Below are 19,738 nucleotides of genomic sequence, written 5' to 3' on the forward strand. Positions count from 1 at the left end.
TCACTCGAAGCATTTCTATTTTAAGTAATGGTGGCTATATTTGATGGTTGGACCAGCATCATTTTGTACAAACCTGCCAGTACATCTTCTATCAATTTTGGTCAAATTCTGTTTAATGGATTTTGAAAAGTCAGTTCAGGATTTTTTTATTTTCAGTAATGGTGGTCATTTTTTGCAAAACTGTGGATTAGCATCACTGGTGTAAAACTGAAAGCCCTCTATTCCAGGATGCTTTTCATTAAATTTCATCCAATTCTGTCGAGCGGATGAGAGAAAGTCAGTAAAGATTTGCCCTATTTTAACATGATAGCCAAATCTGATAGCAGGTCATCACTATGTGTATAACTGGGATAGCCATCTATGCCAGTATCATAGCTGCCAACCCTCCAGGCTCGCAATTAGTGAAAATAGGGATAAAAATGAGTGAATTTTGACATGAATTCGTGAAGCAATCTTAGAGCCTGGGAATATTTGTCGGAAAAAATGTTTAGCCTGGTATCCAGCTGATAAAGGTAGACTGTGTTCAACAAGAAAAACTCACAAACAATCCTTCAGCGTTGATAGCTTGCAGGTATTCTGTCGAGAGCTGAAATCTGCTTAGTGTTCTTAATTTTCCCAACCTCTATGTGCTTTTTGCTACCAATGTGCTTCCTCACATCATCTCTGCCACCATGCCCAATGCTAAAGTTTGTGGCACACTGCATGCAAAAAGCATGATGTATATCGGTGTTTAATGGCTGAATGTACGGCCAATTTTGTTGTCTATTCCAAACTAAACTTCACTTTTTGTGCAATACATTTCTTTTTCCTTGCTGGTGAAGACATTTTCAAGATGCATTGCCGAGTAGTAATTCAAATCAGTGTTTGCGGCACATGCACAGAGCCAAATTCAGGTTAGGCCCCAGTTTCTCTCAAAAGCATTTGTAAAACTACTCTTATACATATAGATCACAATACGCTAAAATGCTTGCTACCGGGCCAACTGTACCATTCAGCTATAGTTCCACTAATATCACGGCCAGCAGTACCAGACCGTTTCGGCAATTGCTGATATCATGACTAGCACTTAATGGGAAATTGGTAATTTTAATAAAGATTTAAAATAATTGAGAATTGGGGAATTCATGATTTTTTTGCATGCATCTTGAATCGGTGATTTGCTGAAAAAGTCATGAAATTCACGCCAAAATCGTGAGGGTTGGCAGCTATGCAGTATGCTTGCAGTTCAATTTGCTCGAATTCTGTTCAGTTTTCAAGAAGAAACTGTTTATAGATTTTTCTACTTTTGGTAATGATGGCCTTGCTTGATGGCAGACCAGCATCATTTGAACAACTCTGAAAGATCTTCATGAAAAGATGCTGTAAAATTTCATCAAATTCATTTGAGCATTTATTAGAACTTGTTTGAAGATGTTTCTTTTCCACTGTTAGTATCAGCATCCATGTTGAATGACATATCAGCATCCACTAAACAAATATAAAAAGACTGATGCCATAATGCTCTGTGGACTATACTATTAAGTTCAACTGGCCTTGCAGCCAGGTGTTCTAAAATGAAATACCAGACATATTACAATATTGTTCAAACAATTTAGAAACGAAATTCATTAAGATAAAAGAAGAAAATAAAAAAGATACACAGACTTGATGAATTTCTTAGCTAACAATTTTAATTTATTCTTAAAGATGCAATAAGCTGCAAAGCATTCTTCATTGTTGCTATCTGAATGAAGATAAATATCTTTCAAAGAAAAGGACTTCAATCACTGTGGATTTCAGCAGCTTAAAGTTACTGAATGTGGTGTATACACTTTGCTGGTGGGGTTTTCCAAGGGCCTCCAAAACGTTTTCAAGCAGTATTTTTTCTTTGTGGAATTCCTGGTCTGGTCACATTCCTTAATGAATTAGTAATCTATTTGCAAATGTGATTACTGTGCCACTACAGAAAAGGGGATGCTACTCAAATTGGTCAAAACTGGTGTCTTGTGTCCTTTGATCCACCAATATTTTATTCCATTTATGTTTTTTTTAAAAATGTAAACAGAAATAAATTCTGAATTTAAAATGTGATATATTCATTCTTTGCAGCAAACCTTTGAAAAAAACAGGGCTAAAGTAGGATTATGTTGTTTTCTTAAGGAAGGAAAAAGTATGTGAAAATAAGATAATTTACTAGAAAAATAGCATGAAATTTAAGGAAAATACTGGAAAAAATAAAACCTTTAAAATGAGCAAAAGCATGATCTTACTCACAGATGAGCACTAAAGCCCATGTTTCCTCAATTTCACGATATTTGTAGGGTAAATGTATTACATACTCAATTTTAGTTTATTACTATCATTTTTATATGTTTTTCTGAAAAGAGATGTTCCAGGTTGCTTATGTGGTAGAACTAGTTTTAAGCAAGAGAAAACATGCTGAGAAGAAAAATAGAAGCCTCTCAACATGTGGTTAGCAAAACAGTAAATTTTATCATATAAACAGAATTTTAAAAAATAAGGTACAAAGGGCCATATGGGAAAGAAATTGGAAACATAGGGAGTCTGACAAATCAATAGGAAAATGAAGTAAATGTGGGAGAAAGTAAGACTACTAGACTGTACATTTCATTCTGCTGAACAATTATTCCCTCAAATCAATTCTTGGAGTTTGGGGCTTAATTCAAGGAATTTTGCAACAAATTCATGGACTTTCCAAGAATAAACCAATGGTACCTCAAGGCAACCTCTTCAATTCAAGGAACTTTAAAGGTCATACAAATAATACTGAATAAGCTCACCTTTGCCTCTCCCAATTGATCAAGAACCGAGTTAAGTTCTTCCTGGATTTCAGTCAGCCTGGCATTGGCTTCTTCCACCTCCTTTGCCAGTTCCTCTTCCAACTTTTTTTGTTCCTCTACTGCTGCATTACTGGTCCTGAAGGGACAGGTATATTATCTTTATTTACATTTTCACTAATTTTGGTGGATATATTGTACGCACTAAAATTACATTAAAATAACAAGCTATTGTTTCTTGGGCAAACAATGTCTCACAAACTGACCTAAATGCAAGACTTAGCCAAAATCACTGAAGCATGAAAAATTAGGTCATAATTACCTACTTTTGGTTGATAAGTGTGATATTCACCAAAACACATCTACAAAGCTGCAGTCAAATGGGAATTACATCACCTATAAAACTAAAACACAAAATTTGACCAGGGTGAGATAGACATGTATAAACCAATAAATGGCAATCTATATTCCCATTCACCATTTATGGAGGGTCATTAAATAAAAAATTGAACACAAAATCATGATTCTTTATGCTGAAACTGCTGTCACCATGGCCACCAAAAACTGTGACACCTATTTGCTTACTCGTTTTATGCCGCTTTATCTAGGAGTCACACAGAATAGGCCACTATATGAATGTGTCCTTTACGACTAAACTTTCAGATCACCTTTGTAAGCCTACTATTCCTAAGTGATTCAGTCTCACCTGGAAATAAACATACATGTACTGCTACCCTAACCATATGTATCTGTAGACAAAAGTATTCTAGCAGCTAAACATCCAAAAAAGATTCAGGCAATCAAAACAGTTGACAAACACTTTGAATTTCCATTTTCTTAATTTAAAAAAGACAAAGTAATCTGTGCAAGCAAAGTGCATTTGACACGGTTGCTTGTCTTGATGATATGGATTTCTTAACAATCCTGACTCCCATGATATTTTTATGCAAGTGTTCAGGGTGTGATTATATTATTGTAAAGCACTTCTCCTGAAGTATGTGTCAAGCTCCTGAAGACAATAAAGTGTATAAAAGCTTCTATAATTACATGTGAAACAAGATGTTAAACCAAATAGTTAAAAGAAATAAACTTACAATCTGAATTTACACTTTTACACAAAATATATTTTACACTTTTTAGAGTAAGAAGAAACTAAAAATGACAATGGTTTATTGCATGTTACACAATTTTATTAATTACTTAATTTTTGCAAAAGAAAAAATAAACTTGTCCAATACTGATCCATGAATGTTTGGTAAACATTCATTGAAAGAATACTGCATTTTTGGAGGGGAATGTATTTTATAAATAGCCTGTGGAATGACATGTCCCACATGGATTTGGATTAAAGAGAATATAGATGATGTGCCCCGCCCCCATTAAAAAAATTCCTTTAAGTGGTTTTAGAGAAGGCGTTTAAAGGTTTATCCATTTCTGTATGTTGGCATTATTGGATGGCTGATCAGCATCATTTGCAAAATGTTAAAATGTTTCAATGTTGGGATGCTTTGTGCAAATTTTGGTTGAAATTGGCCATCAGATTTTGAGAAGCTGAAAAACAAGCAACTGTTGACAGATGATGGATATGTTTTTCTATTCTGATACTTGTGACCGAACATGATGGTAAATTGGCATCATTTGAAAAAGTTTTAAAGAGCCTCTTGCCTGGATGCTTTCTGACAAATTTAATCAAATATTACAATTTTGGAGAAGAAACCATTTAAAGGTTTCCCATTAATGGCTGATATATCTGACAACAGATTGCCATCATTTGTAAAAATCTTAAAGGTCTTTACACCAAGATGCTTTGTGTTAGTTTAAAAAATGCTCTGGCAATTTTTGAAAAGTTGAAAACAACAATTGCTAATGAACATTAGCCAGATGCCAAATGGATGAAGGGCCATACCATAAACAAGTTATCCCTTTAGAAGTCTATGTGTAAATGTCAAGTGGACATGCCTGAAAACTGGACCCTGGTATTACACAACTCCATACTTGCACACCATAATCTTTTTCTCCACAAATCAAAGTGAACAAGGCAAAGCAATAATTGGACTTAAACCTAATATAATCATTCAGTTTTTCCACTCTTTTCTTGTTCTCTTCCATCTCTTGTTCTTTATGTTGAATTTTGTTAACTAGATCATTTTTCTTGCGCTGTTCATTGTCAAAGCGGTCCTGATCGGATTTCTGTTCTCTCTGAACCGTGTCCATCTCCTGAAGCAATCGAGCCGAGCGCTTTCCAGCTTCTTCCTTCAAATGCTGATATTCTTGGACCTTCATTCAAAGAGAATAAGTAGAAAAAGTGTCCGATTAACCATTACTGAAACTGCTGACATCATCTATAAAAAACAGAACTTTTCTAAAATATTTTACAACCAAATGAACACAAACACATTTTTGGGGGAAAAGTATTAAATTTAATAGTCCTTCCAAATACTGCATAAACATGTCACAAATAAAAATATATAAAAAACCCACAAAAAGCCTGAATTTTATTTCATGCTTCTATAGTAGTGTGTAACATTGTTTTTATCTTATCTTTAAAAGCAAGCAAGACATTTATGGATCACCTTTGAAAATTTCATTGCCACCAGCATTACATTTCAAGGATTCGTTTCTGACAACTTTTCCAGTCTATTCTGGACTTTGCATCTGCAGTCAAGACACTACATTACATCAAAAACCTGATATGTAAAAATGTATCAAGTCATTGATTATGCAATATTTCTTTCAATAATTGTGCATGTACAATTTACCTGCGATTCTTCCAGTTCTAAGTCCCTCCCCTGAGACTGTGATTCCTCCTCTATCCTCTCCTCAAACTCCTGTTTCTTCCTTTCTACTTCTTGTAGCTCCCTATCCAATTCTTGGATCTGAAAAATAAGTGGCCTTAGATCATCCGCAGGCTGACGTCAGCTAAATGCAAGAGCATTTGACCAAGAATCTAGGTCAGAAGGATGCTTTCCACAGAACTGTTGTCTAATGGTGTTGACTGAATAGATCATGAAAAGGTTCTTGCTATTTTTATATCTTTATCATATCTAGTAGAAATTTTGCATCATTTGTCCATTACTAAAAGGCACTTAAGCCAGGATGCTTTTAATCAAAGTTGGTCAAATTATTTTGTGAAGAAATTTTCAAAAAGCTTTTCAATTTTTAATAAAAACAGCCGTATCTGATCACAGATCCCTATCATCTGTAAAACATGTGGTCAAAATGGTCTGGAAACTGCTTATCTGGGTCAAATGTCAGGTGGTAAATGCAAATTAATACACATATTAAAACTTTTAGCTCGGCCCCGTGTGGTCTAAAGCACTCTCTGTTACGGATCACTGCCATCTCACCTCTGTCTGTGTAGGTTCGAGTCTCGGATTCGGCCAATGTGGGTATGTGAGAAAGCTTGCCAGTAGCTTCTCGAGGGTCGGTGGTTCTTTCTGGGGTTTTCCCGGCCTCTTCCTCCACCATTAATACTGGCCGCCATGTATAGCCTATCATGTGCTGAAAAATGGCATTAAAACCCTACAACAACAACAACAAAAACCCATACAAGGGAAAGAAAAGCTTGGAGCACAGTTTCTATATACAAGTCATATAAAGATCTTTATAGCAACAGTGGCCATATCTGATGGCATCACTAGTATAAAATTGAAAGTCTTTCTGTCATGATGCTTTCTGTCAAATTTCACCAAATTCTGTTCAGCACTTTTGGTTGGCTGTATTTTTGTTTAACCTTTAATTATGCCATCCACATCTGATCTCAGAGTGGCATCATTTGAAACATTATAAAGCCCTTGATGATGGGATGCTTTCTGCCTAATTTGATCAAAACTGGTCCAGTGGTTTTTGACAACAAAAACTTAGTTGCTGACACCCACAGGACAAATGGCAAATGCGAGGCCATGCCATAAGCTGACTGGGACTTACAGCCAATTTAGCTAATAAAAATACACGTTGCATACTATCGACTCTAAAAACCTAATATTACTTTGTCAGAAATATTTTCCACAACTGACTTATATACTTGCAGTTTAAATACAATCTTGATTAGTCTATTGCATGGTGTATGTATATATGTACTCTGTCCAAAACATTATTACATGGCATGTGTGTGTGTGTGTGTGTGTGTGTATGTGTGTGTGTGTGTATCTTACCTCTTGTTCATGATTTTCATGTGTCTTTTTTGCCTGCTTCAGCGATTTTCTGAAATGAAATGAATTTCCTTATCTAATCAAAATAAATTATGTTACTTTTCATAAAATAATTATTTAAACGAAGTATTAGTAATTAAAGTGAACATGGGCCTGAATTCACTAAGCTGACTTAAATAACATGAGAGTTTACCACTTCATAAAGCAGGACTATGTAGTAATGTAAGAATACATCCTAGGTAAACTATCTCCATACTTTATTTAATGCTGACTTTACCTGTTCTACTATATCCTGATAAAATTTGTTGCAAATATAATGGCATAATTAATATGTACGGTCTCTTGCTCATAATCTAAGTCAGGGTGGTTCAAAATCTTGAACACTGCAGGCCACATGGACCAAATATGTAAAATTCATGGGCTATACATGACATTATAATAATTATAATTATAGAACTCACTTTTGTATGAGCACAGACCAAAAATAAATAATCAGCAGGCCTCTAGTTTGACCAATCTCATCTAAGTCATTGAAGAGCTTGATTATATAAACCCAGTTTTAAGGAATCTGGATGAGAAAAATATAGCCTCTAGTCTACAAAGGTAACATGTTCAGCCAATCAGATGCAAGTTATCTCTTTAAAATATATATATCTGAAGTTTGATCAAATTCAGATCAAAAATAAGACTTCAGGAGTGCCAAAAAGCTCATACAATCAGATGCAAGATCACTTCATTATTACTATTTGTGGATTCTGTACACATTTAATTGTCCAAGGTCCTGATGATATAAGCCCTCACTCCAAGTTTGATCAAAACTGGATTAGAATTATCACCTCAGTCAATCAGAAGCAAGATTACCTTATTAAAATGGACAAATCTCATTATCAAACCTATCCAAGATCTTAATGATTAATGCTCATTCAAAATCGATCATAAATTGGATTAGCCTGTTTCATGTTTGCTCAAATTCAGATCAGAAATATAGCTACCAGTTGGATCACAAGCTCAGCCAATCAGATGCAAGATAACCTAATTCATGTGCATTGATCTTGTTCATTACTGAACTCGATCAAGAACTTAACAATGCAGGCAGTGTGATCAAAACTGGATCAGAAGTATGGCCTTCAGAGGGTAACAAGTTCAGCCATGCATATGCAAGATCACTCATTCAATACTGTCCAAGATATTATTCCAATTTTGATCAAAGTCTGATGACAGTCTGATCAGAAATATAGCTTCCAGAGAGGTAACAAGCTCAGCCAAGCAGACGCAGGATCACCTCACGTGAGATCTTACTGATTTGAGCATATAAAACAAGTTTTATCAAAATAAGATAAGAAATATGGCATCCAAGCTGGTAACAAGCAATAGTGGATGCACAGATGATGAATGATTGTCTCAGGGCCATACAATAAGCTCATATGGGCATGTGGCATGTTGAGCCGATTTTTCTTTTTAAAAAAGATCCAAATAACACGAATTGTCTTCTTAAGGTAAACAAAGTTCTGAGTATTAATTTACCTGGTGTCAGGAACAGCAACATTATGAATCAAGCTTGAACAATCTTGGATAAATAGACCAAATTTTGGTCAAAAGTCTCACTCTAAAACATACAATGTAAATCACTCTCCAAGTCTCACTCTAAAACAAAAATTTTCTCAAAAACCTTTTTTTTTATTAAATATAACATTTCACATATGACATGACAGTTAGATGGAAAAATGTTATTGAGCTGTTCTAGGTAAAAGTTACAGATGGACAGATAAATATAACAATTGAAATGGTGACAACAAAGGGATCCACATCTCAAGATTTCCAATTAAAAATAAAAAATATATGATAACACTGCGAAAATAAAAGTATTCGAGTATCCATAAAAAATTGTATACTAAACAATGAACCATGTCTATCTAAACTTGGGTCATAAATAACATCTATCGAGTTGTAGTTGTTGTTGTAGGGTGTAACTCCATTTTTCAGCACAAGATAGGCTATACATGGCAGCCAGTACAAATGGTGGAAGAAGAACCCCGGAAAGAACCAAACGACCCACAAGAAGCTACTAGCAAGCTTTCTCACATACCCACAATGGCTGAACCCGAGACTCAAACCCATGAAGACAGAGGTGAGATGGCAATGATCCGTAACGGTAAGCGATTTAGACCACTTGGCCACTCAGGACCCCCCCCAATCGAGCTGTAAGAAGTTCAACCAATTATACAAAGTTTATAAATATCTATTTAGAAATAGAGTTGCTAGATCAATCAGATACAAGATTACCTCATTAATATGAGTAACTCTTAAATTTACCATCCAAATCTATATTATGTAAGTCTACATCTTTTATCCAGTTTAACAGTCGTATCAATAATTATGATTCTTGAGTTGTAACAACTTCCGCCATTCAAATGCAAAATCACCTCATTAATATCCATTGATTTCACTCGTTACTTAACTCGTGTGATATCTGTATATATAACAACATTCAAAGTCGGATACAAATCGGATCAGAAATATTTAGCTCCCAGAGCGATATCAGCAAATAAAATCACTTCAGTAACATACTGAGATCTCAGTCATTATTAAATTTATCTTGGACAACATCATTCTAATTCTAAGTTTAATCAAAATCAGAGAAGAAATATGACTTCTACTAGAGAGCAAACAAGCTGCAAATTACCTCTCCTCATTCTACAAAAATTTGTCCAAAGTTGAACTCATCCTAGACTGTGATAATATACACACATAATACAAATCTGATCAAAATCAAATCAGGAATATTAATTACAAATTGGAAACAAGTTACACCAACCAGATGCAAGACAGTCTCATCAATATGCACAGACTTCAGTCATTCGCAAAATAATTCCCTAACATAACTAGCCCATAAAAACTAAAAACCTTATCTAAATCTGGAGTGTGGATGAATATACTGGCAAACATGAACACTGATGCTGAAGTGAACACTATATCATGCTTTCGTCAAGGTGGGCTTGACAATACAAATCTATATGCCAACGTCATTTAAAATCCAACGATGTTTGTAAAGTATGTAAGAACTGACAATTTATGGCATCTATTTTTGACATACTGATGATTTCTGACAAAAACTGTCAGCCTGAAACCCGACCAGTCACCTTTAAAGTTTTTGGAGTATACAGCAGAGATCAAACATTATGTATTTGGAATTGAATTCTGGGATTTATAACCAACATGATCATGATATACACTACAATAATTAAAAGGGTAGGCTCACCTTGCACTTTCTAATTTCTTTATCATATGGGCCGTCTTTTCCTTGGCTTTGATATAAAGTGGTCTCTTCTTGTTTAGCTCAACTTCCTACAACCAGAAAAATGTTTGAATAAATAAAAAGGTGGTTTACTGTTTCTGCTCTTTATTCATATTTAAAAAAGTTTTTATGTGCATAACTCCTTCCCTAACTGCAAATCTTGAGAAAATTTAGTACAGAGGTATACTATGTTTGCACCTTCGCAAATAGGCAAAATGGTTGTGTTTTTTTCCTTTCCATTTTACAAGTCTTAGCGCTGAATCCGAGTTGTTTTAATCAAAGAGTAGAAAGTTTTGCTTACAATTGTATTTTTTCAAAAAATAACTCAATGAAATTTGAATCTCATATATTCAGTTTTACCAAAAAAGATTATAATGTAACTGGGCAATAAATTTAAATATTTTTTCCCTAGAAGGTAAAATAGATGCAACATTTGCAAGCAAACAAATTTCAAACACTGAAAGACCGTATACAACTTTCCATGAAAACATAAGATAAATATAAAAGAAAACATTTTGCAATGAAAACTTACAGATTCTTTGATAGACTGTTCAATTTTGGTGAGATCCCTCTGACATTTGCCCTGTTCTTTTTTCTTCTCTTTGATCTCATCCTCAATACGTTCTTTCTTAGCATTCTCTTTTTCAAGCTGCTGGTTCTTGCGGTTCTGCTCTTCCAACAGTTCATCAATGTCTTGCTCATTGTGGTATAGCCGGAACAGGGACAATTCTAGTTTCTTCTCCATCTGAAACATACAGTGTAAATCACTCTCCAAGTCTCACTTTAAAATATACAGTGTAATACACTCTCCATGTCTCACTCTAAAACATACAGTATAAATCACTCTCCAAGTCTCACTCTAAAACATACAGTGTAAAACACTCTCCAAGTCTCACTCTAAAACATACAATGTAAATCTGTCCAAGTTTTTTTTTTATATAAAAAGTACACTGTACGAGAAATAGTGTGTAAAACGTTTATTATCATGTTTGGGAAGAGTTCGCATATGAATTTTAATATATAACGATCGTGGCATAGCTTCTGAAATTTAACAATTTCACCAGGTTCTTGAAGTGTTATGCCAAAATAAACATTATCGGAAATGTTACTTTTTACTGATCCATGAGTAAAGCCAGTAAGTTGTTTTTGTGATTGTCTTCAATTAATTCTGTATACAATCGTTGCTCAAACAATAGTCAACATGTGTTTCTTCTTTAACTGCATACACAACCAAGCAGCAGACAATGTGGTGGTTGATAAATGATTCTCACAATTTAATAAACATCAAAAAACAAAAGACGCCAACATGTTTGCTGGGCTTGGCGGTGTTATCAGATGCAATCAGTTCACCAGTAAATAATGTCCACTTTATTAGCTGGAAATTGAAAGGGCATGAAATTGTATAAAAAAAAGTTATAAAAGTGAAGCATGACCATTGAAGGCCTACTGCACTTAGTTCTCAGGTTTTACATGTGTATGGTGTTTGCTTATGAACTTGTTATTAATTTCCTTTTTTTTTTATAACTATTTTACTGTTATGGAAAAGCAAGTTCACAAACACAAGTCATTCTCTGCACTTTGCGCAATGATTAGTTTGGTAGTTTTCACATGTTTATTTCGATATTCATAAAATCTGAAGAAAAAGTAATATCCACGCTGCAAGCATGTTGATTGGTAATTATCCTTGCTGTAGTAGTTCAAATGAATAGGCGTACAAGCGTTAATTATTGGAAATTTACATTGGATAAATGTACACAGAAATATATATGAGAAAATTTTAGCAGTATGAAATTGTACAGATACCGTTCATAGACCCTGGAACATAATGAACCATACATGTGCTTCGTCTTTCTAAACCTAATTTTGCTGTTAATTTTTCCCACTGAATTCAGACACACAATGATCTGACAAAATTACTGACTAGTTTAAATATGTATGCAATTTTGCTATGGAATTACATATATTATGAATTAATTGCAAGCCCCGAAGGTACTATATCAGACAGCAAGTAAACAGTGTTAATACTCTGTTCATGCTATATATTAGACATTGAATTCAGACACAATGATCTGGGACAAAATTATTGAATATTGTAAATCTGTGCAATTTTTCACAACAATTACATGCATTTATGGATGAACTACATCGATGGCACAATAGTAAACAGTGTTGATACCCTATTTATCAAATACATTAGAAATGAATACACATATATGTGCCAATGAGATATTCTCTGAAAAAAGTAAAATACAGTAAAACCCTACATTAACACGACCCCGCTATTGATGTGATCCAATTTTTTAGACCCCAATCACTGCGTTATAGCGGGGTTCCACTGTAGTATTTAAAAATCTTTCTGGCAAAGACTAATAAATGTTAGTCCGCTGGCATTCAATTTACTCACAAACTAATTACCTTCCCAATGACTTTGTGTTCATGCCTTTTCCGTCTCCACAGTCATCAAACATTTATCCAAATTTTTTGTCTCTAGTTACTATTGATAATTGAGTGTTTCCCTTTACCTTCATTTGCGCTTCAGAGACCCTCAAATGTTTAATCTGACCCCCCCCCACCAGTTTTGATACCAAAGTTTGTTTTTTACTCAGTCCAACCCCCACTTTTGACACCAAGGAGATTTTTTTACTCTCAGTCTTGCACCTCTAGGGGATATACTGTGATAATTTCAGAAGCCATGTCTGGCAAACCTGCTTATTTCCAGCAGCTTATGTTATGCAAAGATTGATTGCACGAGTAGAAACTTTTGACTATTCAGAATGATCCTAAAAGACAAATGTCTGTTAGCTAACATATGGAACTTAAAGGATTATCTTGATACAGTTAAATTATTGCGGAATGACAGCTATTTAAAAACTGGATCTGAGATGATATAAGAAAAAAACACAGATAATATAGAGGAAAATCGGATTCAGTAAAGGAGAATGAGTTTTAAGTTTCATTTTTACCTTAAAAGAATATAGTAAGTGAATGGAAATATATGCCAAAATGTGATTCAAATCAATTGCTCCATTTTAAATATACGGCCAAATATTTTCAATCATTCCCATCTATAGTCTGGGCAATGCAAAGTGCCATGATTGAAAGAGTGCAAACATCACAAAGTCAAATCCGATCGATGGTTGTTAAAATGTGCTGTCATTCACTGTTGCAATAAAGTTTGGTTAGAATTGTAAAATCTGAGAAAACACTGATATAATCTATATAGTTAGTAAGAAAATTCTGTAAATGTTTTCGTCCCCTGTTTACCACAGTGAGGTGACAAAAGTTCACAATCATTCAATCTATGATATTTAAGACAGAGCTGTAAATCTACTGGGCAGACATTCAAAGCTACCAATTTTTGCTGCCCAATCTCAAATACAAAAAGAGTGCAAAAAGGTGTGCTTTTTAAAAACTGAAGATTAAACTTTTACTGTGATATTTACAAAAGCTTCAAAAAGGAATTGACATCTCCACTGTTTAATGCTTTTAACTTAATATGATAAACTTACCATACAGTCAAACTGTGAAAAAGTATCATTTTTCCATTTTCATCTTTTATGCTGATATTTAGTGTCAATTCAATTGACACTAAATATCAGCATAAAAAATCAAAATTGGAAAAAATATAGATTTTCACAGTATAACTTGTGTATTCCTCATGGAATTTCTGCATCACTTTTGCTCTCTTTGAAGGAGCTGCAATCATGAATCAAAATGTACTCTATTTTTGGCATTTTTAATGATCGGATATTTCTGTAAAAAAAATGGGAAACTCAGAATTTTTTTAAAAACAAATTTGGGCTAATCCTGAGTAAACTGGGATATGTGGCAGGTCAGCAATTATGATACTCCTAAATGAGGATGGGAGCCATACTTGATGTGAGATCAAAAACCATTTTCATTCAAGACCAACTAGACATCATCAGAAGTCCTTTAGTGAAAACCTCAAGTCTTTATGACTATCCATTCATGAGGAATAGCAATAACAAGATTTTCAAGATGACCATCATGGTGGCAATACTGGATGTAAGATCAGCATCAGTTTCATTTAGAACTAACTAAATACAATAAGAATTCATTTAGTGAAAACTCTACATTGCAATGACCATATATTGAGAAGAAAGGTTGTTCTACTTTTAGTAATAGCAGTCATATCTGATGTCTGACTGGCTGCATCTGCAAAATTTGAGAATTCTACCAAGCAGTTTTTATTGATTAATATATTTCCTATTTTATGTTGTATCATCATTATTTGAACAAATCTGAAACCCTTCATGCCAGGATACTTTCAAATTTGGTCAAATTCTATAAAGCAGTTTTTGAGAAGTACTTTAAATGCTTTTATATTTTTAATAATTTTAGCCATATTTGATGGGAGATCAGCATCAACTGTACCAACTTAAAAGCCATTCCTGATAGGAGAATGCCAGAAATTTGGTTAAATTCTGTTCAGCAGCTTTTAACACATTGCTGTTTAAAGGTGTTTCCATTATAAGTTTTGGTAGCCATTATTTCATGGTGGACCAGCACTATTCGTGCAAATTTGCCAGGATGTTTCTTTTTTAAACCAAATTTGGCTTAAACAGGCTTGGTGCTGTTTGTGAAGAAGTTGAAAATGGCAATTATTAATGGACATACGATGGACAAAGCACAATGGACATAGGGCCATCCAGAAGCTCACTTGGCCTGATGGTCAGATAACCTAAAAATACAGAATGCAGAAAATTATAGCATCAAAATGCATCTTTATCTAACTTGGTTTACATGTGTAGTGGGACCCCATGTGGCTAAGTGATCTCAGGCACTTGCAGTACAGATCACTCACACATCTCACCTGTGTATGTGTGAGCTAGAGTGTCAGTTCAATTAGCATGGGTATGTGAAAACACTTTACAGTACCTAGCCATGTGTCAGTGGTTCTACTTGGGTCTTCCTGTGTACTTACTTTACCAGATATACTGACTGCCACATACAGCCTATTATGTGCTAAAAATGGCATTAAACCACACAAAACCAAACCAAACAGAAATTTTGACCAGGCAGCCAAAACTTGGGTCTGAAATTGCTCCCCTAACTGCCACCATTCTACAGAAATTTCCCCCACTGTTTCTCTAGTATAAGAATCTTCATCCATATCTGATGGAACATAGGCATAATTTGTTTAATAAGGAAAGGCATCTATGCCAAGGCACTTTATGCCAAAGTTAATGAAAATTCTGTTCAGTGGTGGTTTGTTGACTAATCTTGTGTAAATTTTTGTATTTTCAATAATGTCAACCATATTTGTGTCTGATTTGGATTTTTAACATAGCTATAACAATTTTTCAGTCATATCTCTAAGATGTCTGCAGTGTGGCAGTTTATAGTGATGTCTAGCTCTGGGGCATCATGATGCAGACATGTAGCATCATGTCCCACCCAGTCATATTATCCTGACATCAGGCCGACCTGTCCAAACACTAACCTCTTAATGCTGAGTGCCAAGCAAGGCAGCTGTTAGTACCATTTTTAAAAGTCTTTTGTATTATAACTCAGCTTGGCTTCGAACCCACGACCTCATTCATCAAGGCAGATGTTCTAACCACTAGGCCACCGGAGCAGTCAACAACCAAATTTGATAGGGGAGCCAAAATAATCTCTAAAAATCTTAAAGGCCTAAAGTTGGAAAGCTTTCTGCCAATTTTTTTTTTGCCTTTTATATTTAAAAGATAACAAGAATCATATTAATGGCTAATTGGCATAATGTGTAAAGACATAAAAGAACCTGATGCTAGAATTCTGCTAAATAGTTTCTGACTTGTTGAAAAATTTTTTTTTTTTGTAAGCGTTATATTTGATGGCAGATTAAGTGTTTGTAAAATTTGAAAGGCATTCATGCCAGATGCTTTCTGTTCAATTTGGTCAAATTCTGTCAAGCACTTTTTTTAAGCCATCATTTCAGTTTCTATCATTTTAGTAGCAACATATTTGATGGCAGCCTAAAAAAAAACAAAAAAAAAACCTGATCAATCATGAAATACATGTACATACCAGCTGATCTTTCAGACGCTGATATCTCTCTGCCTCATCTTTTTCCATCTTTGCCTCTTTTCTCTCAGCAGCAATACCTTTCTTCTTATGGTAATTAAACTGTGTGTCTTCTTCAGCCTTCACCATTTCTGCCTTGGCCTTATCATATTCTTCTTTCAGCTCTCCTGACCTAGTAAAAAAACGAGCCTTTGATTTAGCATCAAAAATTACATGAAGCATTTCTTCTGAAAATATGAATGAAGACAACGCAACTGGTGCTGACTTAGAGAAACAGGAATTACAGATTTTATTACAAAAGTCCACAGAAGTTGAAGGAAAGACACATTCGTACTTACTTTTGGCATAAAACATAAGCATACACCCACACAGTATTTAATAAACCTCTGCGTAGGGCAAGGCTGAATCTCACGATTATTAACCAATGTGTCTCAATGAAATTTTTGGTCAATGTATCTGGTCTTGAACAAAACTTAATGTGCAGAAACCATCATTTATTTTATTAGTCTTACTTTGACAATGATCTTTCACCTTATACCCCAAAGGCTATAGGTACCTTTCTTATGCTAAAAGGAAGCCATCCAAAAAGTGTAGAACAAAATATATTGTGCAAAAGCCCATATTTCTTTCAGTCATTGTGACGTTGATCCTAGACACCAAAAGCATGTGATCAATAGCTATTTGAGGGTCTATTCTAGGGCACATGATTGCACCACTCATGCTGCTCTAAAAATGTTGCTGCAAAAAATCAACGGAATGAACAAATCAAATATTTCATGTTCAAGCTCTTCCTCATTAAATTTCTCTATACACATACAATTTCCCCTTTTTTGTCAAATGCAGGAAGGGATTTAACCCCAACCCACACCAATTTTGAGCTCTTGAAAAAGACCCTGTCAATATGCAAAAAATTATTTTTCTTATTTGAGCTGGTGACCCCTGACCTATATCTCTCATAAATATGCCTCCTTCTTAAGTGTAAGCCATCTGCATACTTTGGTAAGGTACATGGTTGAAAACTGTAATGTTATGCAAAAATAATTTTTTCAGCCAGTTATCACGATTTTTGATGGTTTTAAATTAACAAGTGTCTTTCTGACCATAAGTGCAAGCCATCCTGTTTGATCTGTCTGTTAGGCAAACTAATTTTTTTGTGCAGAAAACCATTTTTCTTCTTTCAGACATCATGCCCCTGACCTCTGAATCACAAAGTTTCTTCCATGGCTGATATATAGGTTAGGTAAAATGTTTTTATAAAAACTGCAATTATTATGTTAAAAAAAGAAGTAATAAACTGAAGTATTTATTATTAAAACCAAGACAAATATGTAAAGTCAGGTTTTTTTTGTTTACCTGTACCTTTTATATATTTGATGTTGACAGTTGTCGTCGTCCTCCCCCCATCCCCACCACCCCCTGCAAGTTACTCATGGCTACAATTTTTGAGGGCTGATCAAAAGGACTGATTATGAATTGGGACATTCTGTGTTATGATGATCAAGGGCGATTGCTCAAAAAAATATGATCAAACATTTTTCTTGTCACTGAATCCAAGATCTTGCAATTATTAAATACCACAGTACATGTAACTAAATTCAACTAAACATGTGGACACTAAAGTGTTTCCATTGTCATCAGATTATTTTAAGCCTGTCAAGAATCATAACTGTCTGTATTATGTTTGAAACCTGCTCATCGAACTCATGTCAGATCTTTCTTCTATCAATCTGTACAGAAAATTTATTATCAGCAAACAAAAACTGTGGAACCTAAGGAGTTTACAAACAACTATAATGTCATTTCAAGGTCAATCAAAGGTTAATAAATGAAACATAATCAAAATCTGCTATTCAAGGAAATAATCTGAAGCCATTATCCATATAAAGATGAAGAGGCAGGACAAATTTGCTTGAATAAAACAAAAAATGTGAATGCTAGCAAGGAGGATCACTGGCAAAATTCTGCTAACACGGTTACTGTTAAGATTATGTGTTTAATCTGACCTGATTTACTCTGTTTATATTTTCTAATTATGTAAGATGTAATCTGGATCACAAGTCCAATGTTCTACCAAACTAGCACAAATTAGTTTAATATCTGAGGAAATGAAAAAAATAAAACTTTTGTTTATGACCCTTCTGAAATAAATGACCAGCATGACAAGTCAAATGATTACAATGACAACTTCACAAGAGAATATCATGTCAAAAATTTATTAAATATAAAATTCTGAAAAAATAAGAATCATAACTGATTTCCTAAAGAAGCTGTTGTGACAAATTTGCAAAATAGTTTACACAAGTAAAATAATTCAGAAATTGATTCCTCCATTACAGTGAGGCATGTGTTAGTCCTAAATATTTAACACCAGGGTGATCAATACAAAATATGACATTTTCAACCAACTACTTCAAATGAGAAAGAAAATATTATGCAAGTATGATACTTTATAACAAAAATAAAGTTTCATGAGCATGGTTTTCAAGACAAGCTAGAAAGAAGAAAAAAAGACGAAAAGAAAGAAATAAAGATATGAATTATTTTTGATAAGTCTGGATGTGTGTATAGCTAAATAAATAGCACCTATAACAACTTTGTTTATACACAATTGCAAACCCCAGGTCATTTTTTAAAAAAAATAGTGTCTTCATTTTGTTATGTATATTTAATTTGCATTAACTGTTAGCTGGGTTTTCTTCTTCATTATATGCAAAAGGTTATGTTAAATTGTATTTGATTATAAGATAGTTAAAATGATCTATTGACAGCTTGTTTACAAATTAGATGGGAAAATTACCCACACCCCAGTCATCTTAGGTTTTCAAATAAGGTTCTGAAGTAAAACAAAATCTTCATTCCAACTTTACGTTGTGTTCATATATGAATTGAGAGGAATCATTTATTTCAAAATTATTCACTGGAATTACAAAGTGCTCATTGACATTTTGTGCTATACCACTAGTTTGGAATTCTTGTGAATTTATTTTTATACACACTTACCTGCTGATTTCTTCAAACATAGCTGTCCTTTCCTTTGCATTTTTCATAGCTATGCTCTCCACTGTGCCTTGGAAAACCAGGAAGTTCTTGGACTTGACAAGCACACCAATCTTTTCCAACTCTGCATTGTAATCTTGTGATGAAACACCCTGAAAAAAAAGAAAACAAAAGAAGCTGACCATGAGTTACACATCAAAAACCCACCAGCAATAAAGGCTACATAAAGTGCATATTGAAGCTATGTTCCAAATCCTGACAGTGTAATAAACTGGTATTTACTATATATCAAGTAAAACACTTTAACGTGGTACATTACAGACATTTCATCTTTAAATGTTCAAGCACTTGCCAAAGGCAAATAATTTAATTCTGAATCACTATAATTGTTTCTAAAGAAAAGCTGATTATGGCATGATGAGTCTGCAAAATTTCTGAGACAAGAACTCAAGGATATTTTTGCTTAACAAAGTCAAGGTAAATACAATGAA

At 34.2% G+C, this 19,738-nt stretch overlaps 1 protein-coding gene across 2 annotated transcripts in view; it reads right to left on the minus strand.

The window, feature by feature from the left end:
- The window catches only part of LOC149803886 (structural maintenance of chromosomes protein 1A-like), a 103,033-nt gene that overhangs the window by 64,525 nt on the left and 18,770 nt on the right, over positions 1–19,738 (minus strand). For both annotated transcript variants that reach the window (XM_089953700.1, XM_089953699.1), the window contains exons 4-11: positions 19,251–19,399; positions 16,254–16,422; positions 10,756–10,968; positions 10,188–10,273; positions 6,932–6,980; positions 5,537–5,653; positions 4,840–5,054; positions 2,781–2,916 (exon numbers count right to left, since the gene is read on the minus strand). In XM_089953700.1, coding sequence (XP_089809826.1) covers positions 2,781–2,916; positions 4,840–5,054; positions 5,537–5,653; positions 6,932–6,980; positions 10,188–10,273; positions 10,756–10,968; positions 16,254–16,422; positions 19,251–19,399 — 1,134 coding nt within the window. The remainder of the gene's footprint in view (positions 1–2,780; positions 2,917–4,839; positions 5,055–5,536; positions 5,654–6,931; positions 6,981–10,187; positions 10,274–10,755; positions 10,969–16,253; positions 16,423–19,250; positions 19,400–19,738) is intronic.

The sequence above is a fragment of the Sinohyriopsis cumingii genome, chromosome 3 (genome assembly GCF_028554795.1).
Source record: "Sinohyriopsis cumingii isolate HCF-2022 chromosome 3, ASM2855479v2, whole genome shotgun sequence".
NCBI lineage: Eukaryota > Metazoa > Mollusca > Bivalvia > Unionida > Unionidae > Sinohyriopsis > Sinohyriopsis cumingii.